General features: G+C 47.5%; 1 protein-coding gene across 1 annotated transcript in view; it reads left to right on the top strand.

The window, feature by feature from the left end:
- Positions 1–25,337, top strand: part of Wnt3a (Wnt family member 3A) — a 49,158-nt gene that overhangs the window by 20,961 nt on the left and 2,860 nt on the right. The window contains exon 3 of the mRNA XM_087910579.1: positions 18,958–19,217. Coding sequence (XP_087766705.1) covers positions 18,958–19,217 — 260 coding nt within the window. The remainder of the gene's footprint in view (positions 1–18,957; positions 19,218–25,337) is intronic.

Below are 25,337 nucleotides of genomic sequence, written 5' to 3' on the forward strand. Positions count from 1 at the left end.
GTCCCAGGGATTGAACTCAGCTCATCAGGCTCGGTGACAATCTCCTTTACCCACTGAACCATCTTGCTGAGCCTGATAATTTGGTTTTAAGAGTCTTTTATGTATCATATAAAGGATATAACATATATATAATATAAAGGGCTCATACATACATGTGTATATATAAGCATACATATCTACATACTATATAATCGACAATCACCTCTCAACAGACTTTTAGCAGACAATACTTCTTTGCAAGTCCCTCATCCATTCCACAACTTGCCAACATTTTCTCTCAATCTGTGAACTCTTTCTTTATTCTTGGCACTGGGTTTCATGTAGCCCAGACTGGCCTTAAGTTTCTAATCTTCTTGCCTCCACCTCTTGAATGCTGAGATGAATAAGTATATACTCCCGTGTTTGGCTTTCTTTTCACCACTCTCGAAAGTGTCTTTTGAAACACAAAAGTTCACTCTCGAAAGTGTCTTTTGAAACACAAAAGTTTAAAAAAAAATTATCTGGGCAGTGGTGGTGCATGCCTTTAATCCCAGCACTTGTGAGGCAGAGACAAGCAGATCTCTGTGAGTTTGAGGCCAGCATGGCCTACAGCACGACCAGGGCAAGCTCCAAAACTATAGATAAACCAAAAAAGAAAAAAAAAACATCAATTTTGGGGGGCTAGAGAAATGGCCCAGTTGTTGAGAGGACTGATTGCTCTTCCAGAGGACTTGGGATCAATTCCCAGCACCCAAACGGAGGTTCACAACCATCACCAGTAACTCTAGTCTCATGGAGTCTCACTCTCTTTTCTAGCCTCTACAACGTGGAAACAAAACACACATAGATATTTTTAATTTTTATTTATTTATTTTAGTGTACAGCATGTGTGTTTAACCCTTGGAGACCTAACCAGAGTTCAGATCCCCCTGAACTGGAGTTACAGCAGTCGTGAGCTGCCCGTTATGGGTGCTGGGAACTGGACTTGGATTCTCTGCAAGAGCAGTCACTGTTGTCAACTACGGAGTTATCTCTCAGCCTCCTACTGGAGTCTTTAATTTTCACAACCATTCCCAGCTCTTTCTTTGACTTTAAGAAAACTTTGACAAACCCGAAGTATATGTGTTTGGGTTTTTTGTTTCTTTTGGTTTATTTTATTTTGTTTTGAGAGACAGGGTTTCTCTGTGTAGCCCTGGCTGTCCTGAAGCTCACTATGTAGACCAGGCTGGCCTCGAACTCACAGAGATCCTCCTGTCTCTGCTTCCCATGTGTTGGGATTAAAGATGTGCACCACCATTACACTGGCTACAGAAGCTTGCTTTTACTACGTTTTCTTCTAAGAGTCTTATAGCCTCAAGGCAGATGTGATGGCCTATGATTTTGTTCCTAGGACTGTAAGTTCAGGAACAGCTTTGTCCCAGGCCAGTCAGGGCTACACAGTGAGAGTCTGTATTAAAAAATAAATTAATTTTAAAAATAAATAAAAAATAAAAGGTAGAATCTTATAGCTTTAACTCTGACATTTAAGTCTATGATTTTGTTTTAATCTTAAAAATTATTTATTTTATAGGTATGGGTGTTTTGCATGCATGTGTGTTTGTGTGCCACATGCCTGGTACTCACAGAGGCCAGAAAATCCCCTGGGACTGGAGTTGCAGATGGTTGTGAGCCACCATGTGGATGCTGGAAATTGAACTCAGGTCCTCTGGAAGAGCAGCCAGTATTCTTGAACATTAAACCATCTCTCCAGCTCCATTTGATATTTGAGTGAATTATTTTTGTTTATGGTATGAGGATGGGATCCAACTTCATTCTTTTCCATGTGGAAATGCAACTATTCAAACACAATTTGTTGCAAAGAGCATTGTTTCCTCATTGAATGGTCTTGGTTCACTCATCAAAAATCAGCTGGCTCTATATGCATGCATCTATGTGTAGGTTGTCTGCTCTGTTCCATTGGTCTGTCTGATCATCTTCATACTAGTGCCATGCTGTTTTCATGTCTATAGCTTTGTAGTGTTTTTCCCCCCCTCAAGATTGTTTTGGTTATTTGAGGCCATTTATACTTCATATGCATGTTAGGATTCACTTGTAATTTTTTAAAGATTTATTTATCTTTTTGTGAACAAATATTTTGCCTGCATGCATGTATGTGTATCATGTATGTTCTTGGTGCCCACAGAAGTCAAAGAGAGCACCAGATTCCCTAGAACTAGAGTTATAAACAGTTGTGAGCTGCCATGTGGCGCTGAGAACCAAACCGAGATCTTTTGAAAGAACAACCAGAGCTCTTAACTCCTGAGCCATCTCTCCAGCTACCACTTGTAAAAATACTTAGAGGTTTTAGGGATTGTGTAGGACACGAAGGAGGAGGAATACTGCCATGCTAGTAGTGTTAAGTCTCCTGATCCATGAACATGGGGTCTTCATGGCCCTACTTCCTTTATGTGACTCTTGATAGCTTCCATCTATGTCTTGTACATTGCCTTTTAAATTAATGGTTCCTAAGTATTTCTTCCATCTTTATTCTATTGTAAATGAGCTCTTTGTCTCTGTCTGTCTGTCTCTCTCTCTCTCTCTCTTTGATTTTGATTTGGTTTTTCAGGGTTTCTCTGTGTAGTCTTGGCTGGTCTGGAACTTGCTTTGTAGACCAGGCTGGCCTCAAATCCACACTCACAGATTTGCCTCTGCCTCCCGAGTGCTGGAATTAAAGGTGTGCACCGCCACCACCCAGCTCTTTCTGAAAGTTAATTACTGTTATGCACATGAGTGTTTTGTTTGCACGTGTCTGTGTACCACACGCTTGCCTGGTGCCAAGGAGGTCAGAAGAGGGATTCGGAACCCCTGGAATCAGAGTTGCAGACAGTTGTGAGCCGCCATGTGGGTGCTAGGAATTGGACCTTGGTCCTCTGCGAGAGCAACAAGTACTCTTAACCACCTCAGCCCTATCTTGCTTTTCTTACAGTGTAGACCAGGCTGACCGTTAACTCACAGAGATCCACCTGCCTCTGTCATCAGGTGCTCCCAGTGCGTCATTGTTTTGTTTTCCTGTCTACTGCTGTTCTTAGATTGTTGGTTACTGGGAGACGGCGGGAGAGTGGTGTGCAGTACAACTGACCAGCTGCTCTGTGACCTGGCTAAAGTTGTAGTTGTTCACAGGCCCTGACAAGTCTTTTTTTTTTCTTTCTATTGATTCCTTGGGCTGCTCTACACACAGGACGATTCCACCTCTTTCTCCTACTCCGGAAGCTCAGTACTCCATTCCTTGCTTTCTTGCTCTGATGTCCAGAGTGAGCGTCCATTTTCCTAACCTTAGAGGGACTGCTTTCAGCCCTTTGCCATAGACTGTGATAACTGTGGATCCATCCGATTTTTTAATTTGTAGATTCAGGAGTAAGACACCCTTATTCGCCGGGCAGTGATGGTGCACACCTTTAATCCCGGCACTCAGGAGGAAGAGGCAGGTAGATCTCTGTGAGTTTGAAGCCAGCCTGGTCTACAAGAGCTAGTTCCAGGGCAGGCTCCAAAGCTACAGAGAAACCCTGTCTCAAAAAAAAAAAAAAGACACTCTTATGCATATATAGGTAGATAAATAATTTTTAGAAAGACTTTATTTTTATTTTATGCATATGGATGTTTTGCTTGCATGTGCATCTATGTACCACATTCGTGTAGTACATAGTACGGAGTGGCCAGAAGAGGGCGTTGTATGCCTGGAGCTAGAGTTACATAAGGTTGTGAGCCACCATGTGGGTGCTGGGACCAGAACTTCAGGCCTCTGGAAGAACAACCAGTGCTCGCGCTCTCTCTCTCTCTCTCTCTCTCTCTCTCTCTCTCTCTCTCTTCCTCCTAATGGATCTGTTTGTTTGTTTGTTTGTTTGTTTGTTTTTGGAGACACTCCTACCTCTGCTTCCTGAGTGCTGGGATTAAAGGCATGTGTCACCACTACCTGGCAAGGATCTTTTAATATATTTTTTATTTTATTTTGTGTGTGTGTGTGTGTGTGTGTGTGTGTGTGTGTGTGTGTACAAGTATGCAAGGGTCTGTGGAGGTCAAAAGGGGTCGTTGGATCCCCTGGAACTGGAGTTACAGATGGTTGTGAGGTGCCATGTGGATGTTGGGTCTTCTGCAAGAACAATACACGCTCTTACCTGCTGAGCCATCTTTCCAGCCCTGAGAGAAATTTGTTTATATTAAATAATCTACTCTTTTGATCTTTTGGAATGATGTCAAAAATTTTATGACAGTCTATTATGAAAAGGTTTCTAGATAGGACATGGTGGCACACATCTTTAATCCTAGTACTTAGGCAGAAGCAGGTGGATCTTTTGAGATATCATCTTACTATGTTTTCCAGGTTCTTCTTGAATGCCCCAATTCATCTTTTTGTTTATTTATTTATTTATTTATTAACAATTTCTACCTCCTCCCCACCTCCCTTTTCCCTCCCCCTCCCCACATTCCCTTTCCTCTCTAGTCCTAAGAGCAGTCAGGGTTTCCTGCCCCGTAAGTCCAAGGTCCTCCCCCTCCATCCAGGTCTATAAAGGTGAGCATTCAAACAAACCAGGCTCCCACAAAGTCAGTTCATGCAATAGAATCAAAACCCAGTGCCATTGTCCTTGGCTTCTCAGTCAACCTTCATTGCCAGCCACATTCAGAGTGTCCAGTTTGATCACATGGTCCATCACTCCCAGTCCAGCTGGCCTTGGTGAGCTCCCATTAGATCAGTCCCACTGTCTCAGTGGGTGGGCGCACCCCTCGTGGTCCTGGCTTTCTTGCTCATGTTCTCCCTCCTTCTGCTCCTCATTTGGACCTTGGGAGCTAAGTCCAGTGCTCCAATGTGGGTCTCTGTCTCTATCTCCATCCATCGCCAGATGAAGGTTCTATGGTGATATGCAAGATATTCATCAGTGTGGCTATGGGACAAGGCCGGTTCAGGTACCCTCTCCTCTGCTGCCCAAGGAACAATCTGGGGAACTCTCCTTGGACCTGGGAACCCCTCTAGAGTCAAGTCTCTTGCAAACCCTAAAATGGCTCCCTAAATTAAGATATTTACTTCCCTGCTCCCATATCCACCCTTCCTCCATCCCACCCATCCCATTCCCCCAAGCTTTCCTGAATCCTCCCCTTCTCCCTTCTCTCTACCCATCTCCCCTTACACCCACCCCCACCCCACCCCCATGCACCCAACTTTTGCCTGGCAATCTTGTCTACTTCCAATATCCAGGAGGATAACTATATGATTTTCTTTGGATTCACCTTCTTATTTAGCTTCCCTAGGATCACGAACTCCATCCATTCATCTTTCTTCCTTAAGTTTTATAGAAAACAGAACTGGAAGAGACCAGAGTTTCCCAAGGTGCTGTTGGTAGTGGCAGCACCCCGTTCTTGATTTCTAGGACAAATTCTCTGGGGCTGAGCACACTCTAGAAAGACCCAGAAATCTTCCAGAGCCAGAGCTGGGACATGAGAGGTTCTGCAGTGGGTGTAGCATATGATAGTAACCCGTCATGGCACACTGCTGGTGCACACAGACCATGTGCGTGTGACCAGCATCCTATGGGTACACCCAAGTATGCGCTGGCATATAAGTGAGTATGTTGGATGGCTGAAAGGCAAGATGCTGGTGCCTGAGGGTATCCTGGAGAGCTTCCCTGGGGAGATGGCACTTAGTCTGGACCATGAGGGACTTTCTCCTTTCCTCTCTTTCTTTAAGGATGCATAGACAGTCATTCCCAAGAGCTGTTTGGGAATTCCACATACAGAAGTTGGTAGAATCCTAAGCCAGGACACTGCAGCAAATGGGAGCTCATCACCCTGGCTGCAGACTCTCCAGGCGGACAGTGGTATGATCACCCTGGGGAGGCCCAGGTAGAGGAGCAGAAGGGCCAGGAAGGCAGCAGGGCTCACCAGTATGGCTGAACTGCTTCTGGCATGGCAGGAGCACTGAGGAGAGTAGGTGCGAGGGCAGAGGAAAGAGACAGGCTGTTCCTGTGGTGAGCACCCCATCACATTCATGTTGTTGGGTGAGGGTGGGGGAGCTGCAGAGTATTGAGGGTCTCCCCCGGAGGCTGTTGAACAAACACTCCAGGCTGTCTAGGGACAAGCTGCTGCCACAGGTACTTCGGCAGCTCTGCCCTAGAGAGCAGCTAGCCATGTCAACTTTGGGGTTGAGGGCTACACCTGCCCACCTTTCTCCAACCCCCTCCCGCCTAGAAGCCGCCTGCCTTTGAGATAGAGCATAGGGTGGCTGGCTTCAGGAGCCCGTCCACTTTCCCCTAGCAGCACTGGGGGGTTTCCTGCTGGAGGGCAGCCTGCACCCCTGCACAGGAGAGCAGCCTGCACCCCTGCACAGTCCTTTCTGCAGTTTGCTGCTTCCTCCTTGCACTCTGTCCCCACCACTCCCCCAAAGCCCCTCTCCTCCCTCTCCTCATGTCCCCCTCCCTAGTTCTTATTCTCCTTCTCTTCTGGTGGCCAGGGGAGGAAGGAACCCTCCATGTGTCCCCAGAAAGGCTGGCTCCAGAAGCCCTTGTGCCCCCCACCCCCTGCCTGCCCGCTGGCCTCAAAGTAATCAATCTGATTGGATTAGGGTCAGGGCAAACCTAATCGTGTCAAAGGTTACCCTAGGCTTTGTGGCAGGGACCACAGGGGTGCCTGACCACCCCTGCCGAGGTGGCCTCTGTTGAACAGAGTTTAACATCCACCAGCCAGCTGTGAGGAAAGGAGCCAGCCTCTTGCATCCATGTATGCATGTATATGAAATTGTGCACCCATGTGTTATATACAAATGTGTGTGCATGTGTTTTATACATACATGTATGTATGAGTGTCTTAGGTGGGCATGTGCACTTGGGAATGTGAATGTGTTTAGTGTGCATATCAGTTAATATTTCTACATATGTGTCCATGCCTAAACATGTATCAGTGTGCATCTGTGTGGCTGTGCCTAACTTACATGGGTATGTATGTGAATAGATGAATGTGTGTGCTGTGTATGTACAAGTGTGTGCAAGTACCAGTATACATGTACATTTGTGCACCTGTGTGTGCCTGCATCTGTATTGCATGTATATATGTAGATGTGTGAGTGGGCATTACACATAAATATACACATATGTGTGCTCACATGCATTGTATATACACATGTGGGTGTCCAAGTGTCTCTGTGTAGGTGTGTCCATGTACACTGTACATGCCATGTGTGCATATTGTGTGCACTGAGCATGCATGTGTGAATGGGGGGGGTCTGTGTGAACACATGACAAAGTATGTGTTCACCTCTGACCCACCCTGTATCTGTCTGACCTGAGACTTGGGTTGAGCCTGAGGAAGAAGTTCCAGCCCCTAGATGCTGAGCTAGAGTCTAGATTGCTCTGCCCTTCCACCTAAAGGTAGCAGGGAACTAACTACCTGCCTTGGTCAGGAAGCATTTGAAGAATTTTGAGTACAGGATGATTGTGAGCAGTTTTTAAGTCTCTTGGGGCAATCCCTAGACACTCAGAAGTCACTACATGACTCCCTGTCTTGACCTCTGGCAAGGTAAAATGGGTGGGGTGGTTGCAGGCAAAAGCTGGGCAGGGCCAGCCTGTCCAGAGGTAGCGGTCACAGGATGGAGGTCAATAAAACAGCTGGTCTGGCTAGGAAGCTAGTGAGAGGTGTAGAGGCCGTGTGGGCTCAGAGTCCAGGACCAGGCTCTTAAATAACATGTGGCCTTGTAGGGGGACTGATTCTCCTGGCCGAGTGAGACAGTTACATCTAGAACATAAAAGAGTGTGGCTTGGAGTCTGGAGCCTGGAACCCACAGTCATGGAAACTGGGGTCTCTACCTGTCTGCATATGGAGATGGCTGTGCCTAAGGGTCCTCAGAAGTTCCTGGGCCTAGAGGCTCCTGTACATAGGAAGGGCCAAATATAACCATAGTTCTGCACCCCTAGTGGGAGATTTCTCCCTGGTCCCCAATGACTCCGGGGGGCTTGCTGCTTATACAGGCAGTTCTTATTGGTTGTTAAGTCTTCATTTGGACCCCACTGACCTGGACAGTGTCTCCAGCTTGAGCCTCTTACCTGTGTTGGGTGTGGTTCACCCTTCCCTCTTAAGATATACCTCCAGGCCAGTCATACCTATAGCACATAGTGACTAGACTTCTGTTGGGTCCCCAAGACCTCTGTAGTTACAACAGGTGGCAGAGGTGGGTGCTTATAGACCTTAGGTTCTCAGTGTCTGCTGGGTATTTAGATCTCTGCCCTTGGTCAAGCCAGGGAGGATCTTACTTTTTTTTTTTTCCAACTTACTCCCTGCTCTATTGGGGTCTGAGCAGGGAACTGTAGCTTGGCCTCCTCCCCTCCCCCAGGCAAGCCCCTTCCTGATGACCGGCCTCAGCAGCATGGCCCCTCAGGGGGTGGTCCTCCACCTCTCTGTGTGTGCTCAGCCTATGGAAGGACCAGCTCCAGTGGGGCCAGCCCGCGAGACTGCCGGAGCCTAAGGCCCTGGAGGGACAGAAAGGGCAGCTTTTTAGGGAAGCAGAGTCCCCAAATCCAGGTTGCGACCCCTGACCCCCCCATCCGAAAGTGTTACCATTTACGATGCATTGGGGGTGGGGGCTCCCCTGGCTCTGGGGGCCTCTCCGGTATATCATTAACTCTCCGCTGTGGGAGGGGGGACCCCGGCCGACATCCCACTGAGCTCGGCTCTGAGCACAATGTCCCTGCGAGGACGACAAGATTAAGCACAAGGGAAAAGTGAAAATGCTGTTGGCGATTCACACGCCCTTCGGGGTGTTGAATTAAAGCGTCTGAAAGAGGATTTCCCCTCGCGCCCGACGGCGCGGCGGGCAGCGCATACTTCCAGGTTGCTATGACTGGCCGGCGATCGCCTAATCACCGGCCAGGGGGAAATTCATATAAAATATCGCTGGCCATTGTGGGGCTAACGCGGCGTGACAGTGTCGCACAAAGCCGGATTCATCAGCCCCAGCAGGTCAGCCAGGCGCCCGGCCGCGCGGGCCCGGGCGGTGTCAGGGGCCGCGGCCACGGTGGGGCACCGGCGCATTCCGCTCTCAGGTGGCTCCGGGGCCTTTTGTGCCGCCGTGTGATTACCAAATGCCACCGCGACACCCCCTCCGGGCCGTACGGCTCCTCGAGGCCAGGAAAAGGGCCTGGGGAAGGAGGGACGGTGGGCAGCCTCGGAGGGGAGGCGCCAGGGCGGGGCCTGGGGCTGCAAGCTACCAGCTGGGGCTGCACCGATCCTCCTGTCTGCCCTCTGCCTGCTGTGCTGAACGCGGGAGGGGGACGGGGTGCCCACCCACCGAATGTTCTGGAAGCACTTTCAGACATCAGGATGGGAAAAGGAAAGATGGTTTGTCCTTCCACAGGGCAGTAGGAAATTGACGCTCCCAAGAGAGATGATGCTCCCATAGCCTGCAAGCTCTGGCCAGTCTGAGCAGTTATGGCTGTGCCATAGTTGGGCTTTGAGGGGATTGACCCTCTTCTTTCTTCTATCTATGGGCAGGGGAGTGATCTCTCATTTGAAGTCTGGAAATTAAGGGTACAGGGCAACATTTGGAGAGGGGTACCTGACACACTCTGGCCAGGCTGCTAACCCTAATCCTTCTGTGTGTCTCGGAGGGGTGTAGTGGGTGTTCGGTGCAGTGTGGTATAGGTAAGGGTTACCCCACTGCCTCCTGGGATTTTCTGGTTCTAGCCCCATGTAGGGTGACTTCAACAGGTAGCTGGCCCTAAACACATACATAACATAACATACTCTCCTAAATATATGTGCACCAAACTTTGGTGCACCCAATTTCTTCTAAAAAAATAAAAGTAGTACTGAATTTAAAGGTGCAGATTAACATCAACCCATTAATAGTAGGTGCTTTCAGTAAACATACACACACATACACACAGGATGACTTTAAACTGATCCTCCTGCTTCTACCTTCCAGCTGCTGGGATTAAGAATGCACCACCACTGGGGGCTGGAGAGATGGCTCAGCAGTTAATAGCACTGATTGCTCTTCCGAAGAAACTGGGTTCAATTCCAGTGCCCACGTGGCAACTCACAATTCTCTGTAACTCCACTTCCAGGGTGCCTGAGACCCTCACACAGAGACACACCTGCGGGCCAAACACATTCAGCACACATAGAACTAAAATGAGTAAAGCAAATACTAAAAAGGATGCCCCCACCATGCTCAGCTCATCCCTGGCTCTTGAGAGCAGACACCTTGATTGAGTATTACTCACCTTGCATTTCTAGTTCTGAGCCTAGAGCCTAGCTCATTATGGACGCTCAGACTCTGGGAAGTTGGGTGGTTGGGTAGATGGGTGGTAGATGGCTGGAGGAATAGAGGATAATGGATGGGTGGAGAGGTGGATGGATAGTAGGTGGATAATGGGTAGATGATAGGCGGACAGTAGACAGATAACTGAAAGGATGGTATTTGGTGGAGGATGGGCGGGCGATAGGGAAATAGACGGACGGGACTGAAGGATGTCTAGATAAGCAATACTTTGCTTAAACCCAGGAAGACCAAAGCAAGGCTGGTCTCTGGGATTGTTTCTTCAGGCAGAATTCACTCCCCACCTCCCAGGATCTGACTGAAGAGACACTGGCCTCAATTCATAACCCTCCCACCTCCGCCTTCCTGATGCTGGGATTACACCTGACTTGGAATTTGCTTCTCTTGTAGAACAATTTCTTCAGGGAATCCCTTTTCTTCATCTTTACCTATACCTGATAAATAGACAGTCTTGGGACTGAAGATGGTAGGTGTCCAGCCCCCAAATCTCATCTCAGCTCTGCCTCAGATGATTTCCCCAGATTGGCAGCCCTTGCCTGTAAGTCTTGGGCTCAGCAGCCCACAGGCACCCACCTTCTTCATCTGACGTCCAACACCCATTTGAAATGAGGCATGTGGCGACTGCCGGAACTGGTCCACTTGTATCCAGCAGTGAAGGCTTCCCTCACCTGGAAGCTGTCCCCATTCTGCTGGTCCCCTCTGCTGAGTCAGCAGAAGCTGAACCCGCTAACGAAGGTGTTGCTGTGGCGGAAGACTTGGAGGGATGACTAGGCCACTGTGTCTTTCCCCGGGATCTTGGGAGAGCCCTATTCCCATTTTCTCTCTGCAAAGAAGATAGCCCTGGGACAAGGGTTCATTTGCAGTGTTTTTCTAAAACCCTGTATGAGTCTGATGAAAGTAATAGATTTCTTCTCTGAGAAAACATGTCCGTTCCCAAGACCCCTGAAAGTATGTGAACTTAAGTCTTGCCCCTGATTTCTGGGTGGAACCAATCTTGCTGGATTAAAATCCTTGTCATCATAGGGCATCACCTGAACATTCTGGAGCCTTTTTTCTGGGTATCCTACAGACATGTTCTTGATTATTATTAAATATATCTTAAACATAGAGAAGCATTGCAGGAGTTGTGTAGAACTTTTGGGTCCCCTCACGCCGCCTTCACACTGCTGTGACACAAGGTCACACTGTATTCATCAAAACTGTGATTTTTTTTTTGTTTTTTGTTTTTTGTTTTTTTTGAAACAGGGTTTCTCTGTAGCTTTGGAGCCTGTCCTGGAACTAGTTCTTGTAGACCAGGCTGGCCTCGAACTCACAGAGATCCTCCTGCCTCATGCCTCCTGATTGCTGGGATTAAAGGCGTGCACCACCACTGCCCGGCCAAAACTGTGATCTTGTGCGCATGCCTTTAATCCCAGAACTTGGAAGGCAGAGGCAGGCAGATCTCTGCGGGTCCGAGGCCAGCATAGTCTATAAAGCAAGTTCCAGAGCCGCTAGTGCTGTTACACAGAGAAACCCTGTCTCGAAAACCAAAACAGAACAACAGAAACAAAAAGCTGATCTGTCGCGAAAGCCTGTGTGACTTGGATGACCCACTTTGTGCCTCCGCGTCCCTTGAACTCCACTATCCTTCCCTTCCTCACTGTGGAGATCGCCATTTTGAAGGAAAACCTTAATCAGGCGTTAGCAGTTACCTCCAAACCCTCAAATGCAGACAATACATATAGAGCAAGAAAATCTTGAAGACAAGTCAGTCCTTCTCAGGAGGCAGATTGTAACTAGTCCCTGCTAGGAATGTGAACTCCATCCCTTGCTTGAGGTGGTGTCGACCAGATGGGTGTGGCGATACATTTCTGCAACCCAGATGCACAAGAGGGAGGCAGGAGGAGCACAAGTTCCAGGCCAGCCTGGGCTATGAAAACCTCTATCAAAGCAAAAATAAAACAAAGTTGTGTGCTAGATTTCTCCTAATAGAGTCAAATAGTTCCCCCTCATCACTGATCAGCATCTTGGGGAGGAACTGCTTAAAACTCTGTGGCTGCAGTTTGCATTCGACCTTCTTTTGCCATAATGTACCATTCATGTTCATCTGGCCTGTGGTCTTTGCAGCCTGCAGTTCCTCTCCTGGCCTCTCCAATGGAGTTTCTGGACCTATCTGTAGAGGCTTCTGGTCTTTATTTCTTCCCCAGCCAATTGAAAGTCAGCTCCAGAGCCTACCCTGCCCTGGCTTGATCAGGAGCCCCACCTCCTCATTTGATGCCAGAGGAAATTGAGGTTGGATGACAAAGGGAACACTTTCCAGCTGACTGGTGACTGAGCTGAGCAAGAATGAGCTGCTGTCCTCTGCAAGTCTAAACTCTGAGTTGCTCTCTCCATCTCCTGAGCGCCCTTCCCCTCAAGTGTCTACCAGTTCCAGGCTGTTTGCTTGGGTCCTGATAAGCTGGGAGCCTAAAGCCCTTGTTTTGGGCAGGGCAAGGGCAAGGCCCAGAGTGCTGGTCCCCTTATCTTTTAGAACCAAGAAGGGAGGGGGAGGGGCATCTGGGTGACACTTGGGCTGGATAAGGTAACCCAGGGCTGCCTTCAGACTTGGAATGTGAGGGTGTAGACAGAGAAGCAGGGTTCTGACTGCACCCAGGAGAAAGGTACTTCAAGGGCTCTGCCCCAGACTCTCTGCAGAAAGACGACAGAGGAGACGAAAGCCTTAGAAGCACCTGGAGTCTGGTGCCCTTTGACTCCTCCAAAGATAAAATAGGGGCTGGAGATGCAGCTCAGTTGGTGTAGTCTTTGCCTGGCGTAGATAAATCCACAGGTTCCATCCCCAGCACTACTTAAAACAGGTGTGGTCGCCCACAGGTGTAATTCCAGCACCTGGTGGAGTTCAGGGTCATCCTAGGGAAGCTGCAGGCAAATGAGCCCCTGCCTAAAAAAACAAATAGAAAAAATAAGGATAGAGCCATGCTGAGCGGAGGGCAGAAGGGTTAGTGGGTGTGTTTAGTGAGGCTGGTGTTTACACACAGTGCCTCAGCTCCAGGCTGTCCCTGGACTGGACATTTGTATTAGGAACGGAAAACAGGACGGAGGGCTTTTCAAGAATGCGGGGGCGGGGCATGCACACCTTTAATCCCAACACTCAGAGGCAGGTGGATCTCTATGAGTTTGAGGCCAGACTGGTCTGCAAAGCGAGTTCCAGGACAGCCAGAGCTGTTGCACAGAGAAACCCTGCCTTGAAAACCACACATTCCACACCACCCCCACACCACCCCAACCCACCCCCAAAAAACCCAAAAAACTGGGAACGAGTGAAGTGTCTGTTGTGGCTCTGGTTCCATTCAAGAGCACACAATGTGGTAGGGTCTCAGGTAGGGGCTGCCTCCCCAGCGTAGACTTACTGCCCTTTCAGCCCAGAACTTCTGCCCTTCTTGATGTCACTGACAGCTAAGCAATAACCTGTGTTCTGGAATGGAAATACACAGTGGACAAGATACAGTCCCCGCCCTTGGAGATGGTCTGAGCTGGAAATTAATCCAGCAGACTGAACTGCTGAGGAATAGCAACAGCTGGCGTTCCAGGGAGCCAGAGGCCACACGTTGGTTAGACAGTGCCCAGGTTAGTCGGGCTGCCATGCTGCAGAGAGGAACAGGGGCAGCCTGAGCCCAGGGAAGAACAAGGCTGACTATGGCAAGAGGCCAGTGAGTGGCTGAGAAGACGAAAGCAAGGCCAGCAGCAAGTAAGCTTCACATAACTTTAGGAGGGCCATGTATGGCACTGGTGCTGGGCTCAGAGCTGGGCAGCTGTGTGCCTGGCAGCGGAGGCAACTGAAGGCGGGGTGGCTTCAATCCAACGAGGAACTTCTCTGTGGTGCTGGTCGGAGATGGACCCTGTGCTCATCTTCTGGTGTCCAGAGTGACTGTTTCTGGCCAGCCAAGAAGTGGGAAGTAGTGGGAAGAGGCTGGGCTCCTAGATGGTAACCGTAGCTGTCTAGGCTCTGGCAGTACCCCAGTTGGGGACAGAGTGGCTGGAGTCTCCAGAAGGCCATCCAGGGAGAAGTGCTTATCCATAGGGAGGGCCATCAGCTCCATGAGGTCTTTGCCAGCCAGCTAGAGGTAACCATAGCTCACAATGTGTTCTTCATATGAAAGCGAATGTGCATTCTTTGTTCTCTGTGTGTGGATGTATGCTTAATGTGTGGGCAAATCTGAATGTGTGTAGTTGTTCATAGTTCCTCTGTCCCTGCCTTTGAAACACACAGAGTCCCATGAGTTTAACTTCTTACCTATGACTTATGGAAGCATGGGAAGTAGTAGTTGCCTGCTTGTTGCCCAGAGGGACAGCTCTTTATGTGTGGAGGAGGCATTGCGAAGACCACAACTCTCTGTAAAGTCTCATAATCCCAAGAGGTGATTGGGAACTTCTAAGCAGGAGCTCAGTGACACCACCCCACTCCTACTAGAGGGTCCCCAGCCCAAGAGAGCCTGTGTATAGCTCCCCCTACAGGCCTGTGGGGCTTTCAGTCTGGAATGGTTTCTAGAGAGGTTTGTAAAATCTCTGCTAGTCAACCTGTCAGAGGCACGTCCTTCCTGCTCAGAACACCAGGTTCATCATGCAGCAGGCCCTCCTTATCTGGTGTATCAAGTAGAGGAGAGGGCACCTTCTCCCGTAAGGAGCTCCTGTTCACCGCTGGGGGAGGTGCGAGTTAATACAGTCATTATTACATAGAAATCAGTTTCAGGATTCTCAAAAGTAGAACTACCATGTGACCTGACGGACCTATATCCAGACAATTTCAAACACAGCCATAAGGATATTTGCACGCCAAATGTTTGTTGCTGCTTAATCTATAGCAAATAATTGTAATTAACGTAGTTGCCTATCAACAGATGAAAGGATAATGAAATTTTTGTGCATATGTAAAAAGTGGAATACTATTCACCTCTGATTTTTTTTTTGTTGTTTTCTGTCTTTTTTAGTCAATATGATCTAATTGATCATTTCAAGATCCACCCTTGTGCTTTGCCCACTCACTCTGAGGCCCTTGGTCTAGACCTGCAGTCAGGGATGATGCTGAAGTCTAGGAGGTTGTCTTTTCTGTATACACAGGTTCTGTGGCAAAGCTTCATGTTATGTTAGACACAGTAAGCTTTAATGGCCGATCCAAACAGAACAGTTATAGCATATCTGTGGTGAATTACATGGTCTCTCTCACTGATAAGTTTTCTTTATGGGCTGTCGGTCTACCTGTTTTTGTAGCTTGGTGATAAAACTAATGTTTCTTCTCACCTTCTCCACCTTCTGAGTTTCACCGGTACATTAGTTCTTGCCAGTCTTTATAGCTTCCGCATGTGGTCTCTTTTTCCTTTTACTAAATTGGGAACTCTCTTTTACTCCTTGGTTTTTCTTGGGCATATCTAGATTGCCAGTTTTACCGCTCTTGATTTCAGAGCCACCATTGGGTAAAACAAGAATGGCTTAGTCACGAGCATTGTGATGTTGGAACTGGTGACTATCTATCTGATCCCCAGACACCCTGAGAGACTACAGTGTGAGTTATATACATGTAACATGGATACTCTGCACAAGGGGTTAGGTATGTCTCAGGAAGGAACAGCACAGGACAATATGAGACTTCACCACATGGTTCACAACAATAAGCAATTTAAGACAGGCGGATCTCTGTGAGTTGAAGGCCAGCCTGGTCTATAGAGTGAGTTCCAGGACACGCTCCAAAGCTACAGAGAAACCCTATCTTGAAAAAACAAAATATGCAATTTAAAAAGTCAATTATTTCTGGAATTTTCCTTGTGTATCTCTTGTGTCTGTGGTGCTCTGGATGGAAATTAGTGCCCCACTCAGACAGACAAGCAGCCTTCCGCTAGCTCTCTCTCTAGGCCCCCAAATGTTTCATGCAATGCTTTCAAATTGCGACAAGCTACAGGTAACTGAAGCCTCTGATAAGTGTGAGTCCTGTATCACCAAACTGACCCTCACCTAATGGATGTTCCTTCCACCCGCCCCCTGCACAAGGCTGCATTTCCTTCGCTGCGCCTTCCTAATTCTCGCTATCGGCTGTTCCTGGGTATGCATGAGATAGCTCCTTATTGATTTGCCTTGCGCCGTGATACGTGGTACTGAGCTTTAGACTGGGTCCTTCTGGAACTCTGGTGTGTTACCCAAGGATTCACTAGAAAACAAAGCGGTAGAATGATCTCTCTGTATTTTAGAATGGGATTTAGTAGTGGCTGATAGGCTGTGGTCTGGCTGGTACAATGACTATCTTCCAACAGAAAGTCCAAGAACCCAATAGTTGTCTGGTTCATAAGGCTGGATGTCTCAACGGTCTTCAGTATATGCTGGAATACCAGAGAAGTAGGCTCTAATACCAGTGAAGGAATGAACTTACCAACGAGAGGAAGGGCAAGCAGGCAAAAGAGTAAGCTTCCTTCTTTCATGTTCTTTATGTAGGCTGCTACCAGAAGGTGTAGTCCAGATTTGGGTGTGTTTTCTGACCTTCAATGATACAATAAAGAAAAATCCCAGGTGGTGGTGGCACACAGTTAATCCCAGCATTCAGGAGGCAGAGGCAGATGGATCTCTGTGTGTTCTAGGACAACTTGGTCTACACAATGCATTCCAGGGTAGCTAGGGCTATGTAGGAAGAGAGGCCCTATCTTTAAAAGGAAAAAAAAAGCCAGGCAGTGGTGATGTATGGCTTTTATCCCAGCACTCAGGAAGCAGATGCAGGTAGATCTCTGAGTTGATTCCACGGCAGGTAGCCAGGGCTACAGGGCTACAAAGAGGAACCCTAACTTGAAAAACAAAATAAGCCAAAGTCCCTCCCAGGTGTACCCAGCAGCTTCAGTTTTAGTTAATTCCAATAGTCAACTTGACAACCCAGAAGAGCTGTTCTGATTGGCCTTGAACTCAGAGCAATCCTCCTGCCTCTCTTCTAAGTGCAGGTTTCAAAATCTTTTATTACCTTTGTTTATTTTGTTTATTTATAGTGTTAAAGATCTGATTTATCTTGTTCTGCGACGGGGTATCCTGTAGCCCAGGTTAGCCTTGAACTGTGTGCAGCTAAGGATGAACCTGAGTGTCGCTTGTCGGTCACTACCTCCGGAGTCGTTGGGATTCCATTATAGGCCTGCGTGTCTTCACCATCTCATTACAGGCAGGGCTGGGTCTTGGTCCCAGGCTCCTTTGGCACGCCAACCTGGTTCTCTTCCCACTGTAGCACATTATTATATTTCATTTATCTAATTTTCGAGGCAGTCTCATGTAGCCTAAGCTAGCCTCTCTGACCTTGCATTTTTGATCCTCCTGCTTCCCCGCTCCCCGATGCTGGAATTAGAGTGCATGACTATGCCCAGCTTATGTGAGACTAAGGATAAGGACCTAGGGCTCCCTGCATGCTAGGCAAGCACTCTACCAGCCCATATTTATTTCTATTACACAATTGTACTTATTTTAAGGTGCTGTGTGATATTTCAGTATAGGATTATATTAAAAATGATTCAGTCGGAGTTCTTAGCGCGTTCACTGAAAATGTTCATAAGCCCTTTTAAGCATTGCTTTTTTTTTTTTCTTTTTTGACACAAGGTTTCTCTGTGTAACAGTCCTGGCTATTCTGGAACTTGCTTTGGAGACTAGGCTGACCTTAAACTCTCTTAGATCCTCTTGCCTCTGCCTCCCAAGTGCTGGGGTTAAAGGCATGCGCCACTACCGCCCAACTCAAGCAATTTTTAAAAAATACAATGTTTTCTACTCTCCTCATACTACTCTTCAGTAGCTTACCAGAACCTTTTCCTCCTCTTTAACTGAAATTTAAACCCAGTGATTAGCCTCTCTCTACCTTGTCTTGCCATCCTGGGTCTCTGTTAGCTAACCCATTCTACTTCCTGCTATGAAATGATGCTTTTAGGTTCTACACTTGTCTTTCTGTGCCTGGCTCATTCACTTAATGTAACATTCTCTGGGTTTGTCAGTTTTGGTGCAAGTAGCAAAATCTCATTCTTATTTATGACTAAAAATGTCTCATTGCAGAGCTGTGATAACCAAAGCCATACAGCACTGGTATAGAGCAGACACGAGCCAATGGATCACAATAGCAGCGCCTCAAGGAATAAATCCACATATTTACACACATTGTTTCTCAGCAACATGTATAAAGAGCATACAGCCTCTGATAAATGGTGCTAGGAAACTGGATATCAATAGCCACACATAGAAGAATGAAACCAGACTCCTGTCTTCTACACACAAACACCAACTCAGTGTAAGACCTGAAACTACTGGGGAAAAAAACTTAGGACTGGGCCTGATGATGATGCATTTAATCCCAACAATTAGAAGGCAGAGGCAGGCAGATCTCTGGAGTTTGAGGCCAGTCTGGTCTACATAGAGCATCCCAGGCCAGCCATTGCTCTACAGTGAGACCCTGTCTTAACAAAACATGTGTGCATGCGCGCGTGCACACACACACACACACACACACACACACACATACAAATGCACTTAGGGAAAACACTTGGGAAATGGGATTAGGGCCAATATTCTTCAGAGAAGACTCCTAGGAGCACAATGGTAAGATCCTGTGTGTGCTGAGTTCTCAGTCCTGATTCTTGGATTCCTGCCTTTGGAATGCAGCCCTCCTCACCGGCTTCCTTAACTGCCATCTCCTTCCTTTGCAGCCACCCGGGAGTCAGCCTTTGTCCATGCCATTGCCTCTGCTGGAGTGGCCTTCGCGGTGACACGCGCAGAGGGCTCAGCAGCCATCTGTGGGTGCAGTAGCCGCCTCCAGGGCTCCCCAGGCGAGGGCTGGAAGTGGGGCGGCTGTAGTGAGGACATTGAGTTTGGTGGAATGGTGTCTCGGGAGTTTGCCGATGCCAGGGAGAACCGGCCAGATGCCCGCTCTGCCATGAACCGCCACAACAACGAGGCTGGGCGCCAGGTATGTACGCAGAACTCCGGGATTCCAAAGCAAGAGCTGCTTTTTCATTGGGGTGCCCAATGAAGAGGGGCAGAACAGGGTGGAGGAGGGACTGCTCTTGGTGACCAGGCTGCAGGTCTGCTTTCCTTCTGTCAAGGGACATTGTGACACTACTCGACTGTACCTCAAGTGTCTGGTATGTTCCCAAGCTCACCTGTGGAGTTAGGGTCCTTGAGAAGGAAACAAATGGAGGGAGGCTGCCATAGAGCATGCAGTGTCCAAGGGTTCTGCACACATAAAAGGACAAGACATGAAAGGGAAAACAGAGGGGAGAAGCACATGAATGGATGGATAGATATAGTAGATATAGATTGAACTGATACAAAGAATTATAGTGCAGAGATGATACATGCTATTGAGATGGTGGGAGGGAGAAAGAGTATGAGAATATGAGAATGTGGAACAGAACAGGAAACCATGATGACAGAGCATTTTGAAGGTCCCTTCCTCTTGGCTATACCTGGGTATAGCCTTTTATTTACCTTCCTCTGGGTATCCCTGGCCTTCAGGAGCTGATGTTGAGATTTCAGGGGAAAGTGAAGGTCTGAACTTACCTACATAGACAAATTTCACTGCAGCAGCTCATCCTCAAAGCTGCTTAGTGTCCCTCACACCCAGAGTCCAGCTTCCCATCCCAGAGAACGAGGGTAGATAGGCAGGAAGTGCTCAGTGGTATAGCAGAGCCAAGGAATGAGTCAGGAGCTGGAGTGGGACCTTGCACCGCCCAGGGATGTCTGTCGTCAGGCATCTTGAGAAGCGGAGCTGACTATGGAAGTGAAAACAGAGATGTTTCTTGAAAGTGTATTTCATAGGCTTTTTGAAGTGTGTATGGTGGGGCAGGCCTGTAATCCCAACACTCAGCAGAGGTCAGCCTTGTACATGAGATACTGTCTCCAAAAGCAAGCAAGCAAGCAAGCAAGCATTTCATTAACTGATGGCTCCTCTGCCCAGCTCCTGTCACCAGGCACCCCCTGTCCTTCACTATAGCAGACATTTGGAGACACCACGCTTGCCTGAGGACAAGCTGTCACAGTGACATTTGCTTCTGTACATCAGGAACCTCAGACTCTCAGACCTTCCATCTCTGCCTAAAACTCAACACTAGCTCAATCCACTTATCCTTCAGACAAAGGATAGGATATTCTCCTCTGGGCAACCCAGCTCTCTCAGAATGAATGGTGGGGAGGGGGTTCCTAAAGCATGGCAGCTGGGTCACTTTATAGTGAGTATTGAAGGTGATAATTGCCTCCTACCTGCAAGAATTTCCAGAAAGCAGCGGGAGGTGATGGGGGTAGCTGTGGTGCAGGTCTTTAATCTTAGCAGGCAGAGGCGAGTGGGTCTCTGTGTGTTTGAGGCCAGCCTGAACTACTTAGAGAGTTCCAAGCCAGTGGGAAACTACATATAGAGACTCTGCCGCCACTCCCTCTCCCCACCCCGAAAACCACAAAAAAAAACCACACACACACACACACACACACACACACAGAATTTTCAGAAAGCACACAGTAAAACAAACAACCAAGAGTTTAACTAGATGTGATGATTTAGGCCAGCAGTCCCAGCACGTGGATGGTTGAGGCCAGAGGGTCATTTAAGCCTGGGCTATACTGTGAGTTTGAGGCCAGGTTGGGTTATATAGTGAGACCTTGTCTCAAAAAAAAAAAAAAAAACAGTAACAACAACAAAAAACCCAGAAAACAAAACCACAACTTCTTTTTTATTTAAAAAAGGACAGAGGCCGGATGATGCCGCACACCTTTAATCCCAGCACTTGGGAGGCAGAGGCAGGCAGATCTCTGTGAGTTCGAGGCCAGCCTGATCTACAAGAGCTCGTTCCAGGACAGCCTCAAAAGCTACAGAGAAACCTTGCCTTGAAAAACCAAAAAATAAAATAAAATAAAATAAATAAGTAAAAACGAACAGAATTTGCATAAGTGGGCACTATAAGGGGTTAAAAAAAAAATGAAAACTTCACAAAAACCATTGGTATCTCCAGAGAGATCAAACCCTGTCCTGTGACATTGGAGCAATGTGTCAGTTTTAAAGAGGAGTGAGAAAGAAGAGCTCTTAGAAATTAAAACTATGGCGCTTACAAGATGGTGTGGCAGATAAACACACTTGCCTCCAAGGCTGACAGCCTGAGTTTGATCTCCACAACCCATCAAGTAGAAGGAAGAACAAACTCCTCCTGAAAATGTCCTCTGACTCCCACACCCTGTGGTGTGCATGTGTGCATTTATATATGCACATAATAAATGAATAAATGGTGGGGGGTTGTTTTCTAGACAGAGTCTCTCTATGTAGTCCTGGGGGTCCTGAAACTCATTTTTTTTTAATTTTTTGAGACATGGTTTCTCTGTAGCTTTGGAGCCTGTCCTGGAACTAGATTTTGTAGACCAGGCTGGCCTCGAACTCACAGAGATCCACCTGCCTCTGCCTCCCGGGTGTTGGGCTTAAAGGCATGCGCCACCACCGCCCGGCTGAAACTCACTTTGTAGACCAGGCTGGTCTTGAACTCAGAGATTTGCTTGCTTCTGCTCTGGGGTGCTGGGGTTTAAGGTATGTAGTACAATGCCTGTGGCCTTCAGTGCTTTAAAAAAAAACTGCTGGGTGGTAGTGGCGCACACCTTTTAATCCCAGCACTTGGGAGGCAGAGACAGGTGGGTCTGTGTCAGTTTAAGGCCAACCTGATCTACAAAGCGAGTTCCAAGACAGCTATGACTGTTATACTGAGAAATACTTTCTTGAAAACCAAAAGTGTAATAATAATAATAATAATGTAAAAGTATTATAAGAACAAACATTTCATCAAACGTTTTGGGGATTATGTTCATGAGAGACAAGGGAGGACATGAAGAGGAAGCTAGCAAAGACACAGGCAGGAAGCTTCCCTAGAATGTAGGTTTTAGCTCACACAGGCCTTGCTCAAGGATGGGGATAAAAGGGTAAAGTGAGCTCAAGGCTCACAAGCCCTGGATGCACTTTTTAGAGCAGTTGTTCTCAACTAGAGGTTTGCAACTCCTTTGGGTGGAGTGACCCTTTCACAGGGCTCACCTAAGGCCAATTGCATACCAGATATTTACATTACAATTCATAGCAGTAGCAAAATTACAGTTATGAAGTAGCAATGAAAATAGTTTTATGGTTGGGGGTCACCACAACACGAGGAACTGTATTAAAGGGTCATAGCATCAGGAAGGTTAAGAACCACCATTTTAGGGGATTAGCATTTGGTTCTTGCACCTACACAGGGTGGCTCATAACTGGCTGGAACTCCAGCTACAAGACACCTGTTACCCTGCTCAAAAAACAAAAAAAAAGGAGGGGTGGGAGAAGCCCCCTTCCCCAAGGTATGTTACGAAATTCAGAGCCTGTAACCTAGAGCAACCCTCCAATCTTCAAAGAGAATACTTGTTGTTCCTGCAAAAGATGGGGCATCCAAAAGTCACTGGAAGCTAGAAGGGAATAGAACAACACTTTCAGGATTCTGAGCGACAAAGCGATCTTAAATCAAGAATTTCATTCCCAGCTGCACTATGAAAGGAGGCACAGTAGAAAAGATTTGTCTTCAGACAGTCCCATTTCACAAAGTTGACTAGACGGCAGAAAGATGTCTTAAAGATGAAATAAGTAAAATATCTTTTTGTTTTAATGTTTTTATTACATTGTGTATGTGTGTGTGTGTGTTAGAGGCATGTTCCACAGTATGTGTGTGTGTGTGTGTGTGTGTGTGTGTGGTAGATGCATGTCACACAGTGTGTATGTGTGTAGATGCATGTTCCAGTGTGTATTTGTGTAGATGCATGTTCCAATGTGTGTGTGAGTGTGTGTGTGTGTGTGTGTGTGTGTGTGTGTGTAGATGCATGTTCCACAGCATGTGTGTGTAGAAGTTAGGGCACAGCTTTCAGGAGTCGGTTTTCTCATGCAGGGAGCCATGTTCTGTGATGAACATGGGTCAACTGGCTCAGTGGCCAGACCTTGCCAGACTGAGCTACCTCACCGGCCCTTTTTGTTTGCTTTTCGATATCAGTTCAAGATGAGCTTGAATTCTTTACATAGCAAAGAATGACCATCTTCCAAACTCCCGCGTCCCCTTCTTACGTGCTGGGACTATGGACCTATACCACCACATTCAAATTATGAGACGCTAGGGATCAAACCCAGGCTGCATGCCCAGCATGCTAGACAAGTGCTTTCCCCTCTGAGTTTTATCTCCAGTCCTGATGCTTGAACATCACAAGGGAATGTTTGGCGGTGAGAAAATACAGGGCTGACCCATGGTGGGTGTGTTAATCACATAACAGAGTGCTGTGTGGGAAAGGAAGTGTCACCTTAGCCTGCTTACGCAGCCAGTGCCCTTGGCAGTGAGTATTGAAGGGAGAGATCATCCTACGGTTTTTAGGGCGGAAAGAGGGAAGATTTGGCTCTGCAGGGAGAGGTGAGAGTGGTAAATTTCAACACTTCACGCTAAGAGAGCAACAGACAACACCTTCCATCCAAAAATCAAGAAGCAGCAAGTGCGATGACAGCCCTGCATACTTCAAGGCACTGCCTTGCATGGTCAGGAATTATGCCACGCAGACGAGCTTCGGCCAGGATCCCTGCTTTCACCAGCAGGTCTCCGCTGCTGTTGAGCTCATTGACCAAGTAAAACAAAAAAGAGAAGACTGAGGAAGGAGAAACGGGAAGAGCCTCTCTCAGAAAGCCTGGCTGCGGAAGAGAAGGATGTGGTATTAGATAAGCCGGACAAGCCAGGCATGGGGTTTTTCTATCATGCCCGTGGGCCAGTTCCATAAGAAGGTGAAGAAGCAGCTGAGAGTTAGATGAGGTGCAAGCAGGTCTGAACCCAGAGTGATTGAAGCCTTAAGCCGAAGCTTTCCAATACAAATCCTTGCAAACCACAGCCCGAGCTGCTTGGGTAGGTTAGCTCTCAGGTAGGTATACTGAAAGAATGCCCAGTTAAAATGCACTTGCGAGTCTTTTGAAAGAGTCTTACAGTGTAGCTCAGACTGGCCTCCAACTCTCCATCCTCCAGCCTTAGCATTCACCTACAGTCATGTGCCATCATGGTGGGCAGGTCTTCCTCTTCTATCACAACCCTCTCTCCTTCCTTCCTTCCATCAAGAGTGCGTACAGAATAAACAGGGGAATGATGGAGCTTGAGAGAACTTTCCAGACCCTAGACTCTTGATTCCTGGGGTCTGACAGGTGAACTGTCACTCTAGGGAAGGTAGGGGCCAAGGGATACATGGAGATGGTCTGTGCCTCAGTTTCCTGTCTCCGCTTAAAGTATTTTAACTGGGAAAAAAAAGAAAAAAATACTTTAACTGGTGGTGGTGCATGCCTTTAATCCCAGCACTCTGGAGGCAGGGGCAGATAGATCTGGGAGTTTGAGACCACCCTGGTCTACAAATCGAGTTCCAGAACAGACTCCAAAGATACACAGAGAAACCCTGTCTCAAAAACAAAACAAAACAAAACAAAAACAAACAAACAAAAAAAGAAATAAAGGAGAGAAAAGAAACCCTGTCTCGAAAAAATAAAAACAAAATTAAAATATTCTAACTGCCATTGCAATTGATCATACTTACAGGGTACAATGAGACCTTTCAATATGTGAATATAAAAATCATGACCAGATGAGGGTAGGAAGCATTCCTATCACCTGAAAAAGTATTTCGGCAGGCATGGTGGCGCATATCTGCAATCCCAGCACTTGGAGGCACAGGCAGAATTGCCACAAGTTCAAGGCTAGCCTGGGTTATGTACTGAGTTCCAGACCAGCCAGCACCACATTGTGAGAACCTGTCTCAAAATGAAAAAGAAATTTTTTTTTTCTGTTTGAACATTCAAAATCTCCCACCCATCGTTTGAAGCAGCTCTTTGTCTGCTGTGGTGGTCACTTTGTGCTCTAGGCTCTCAAGGGTATACACTTCCCTTCCAGTGACCTCTTCAAGTCTTAGCCTCACCACACTTGGGCCCAAGCATCCATCCAGCATGAGAACCTGGACCACAACAAGATCTAAGCAGTGGCTACCCCCATGGCCAGCTTGCTCTTTCAATAGTGCAGTGGATGTTGAC

This window comes from Myodes glareolus, chromosome 9, assembly GCF_982192425.1.
Source record: "Myodes glareolus chromosome 9, mMyoGla1.1, whole genome shotgun sequence".
In the NCBI taxonomy this organism is placed as follows: Eukaryota; Metazoa; Chordata; class Mammalia; order Rodentia; family Cricetidae; genus Myodes; species Myodes glareolus.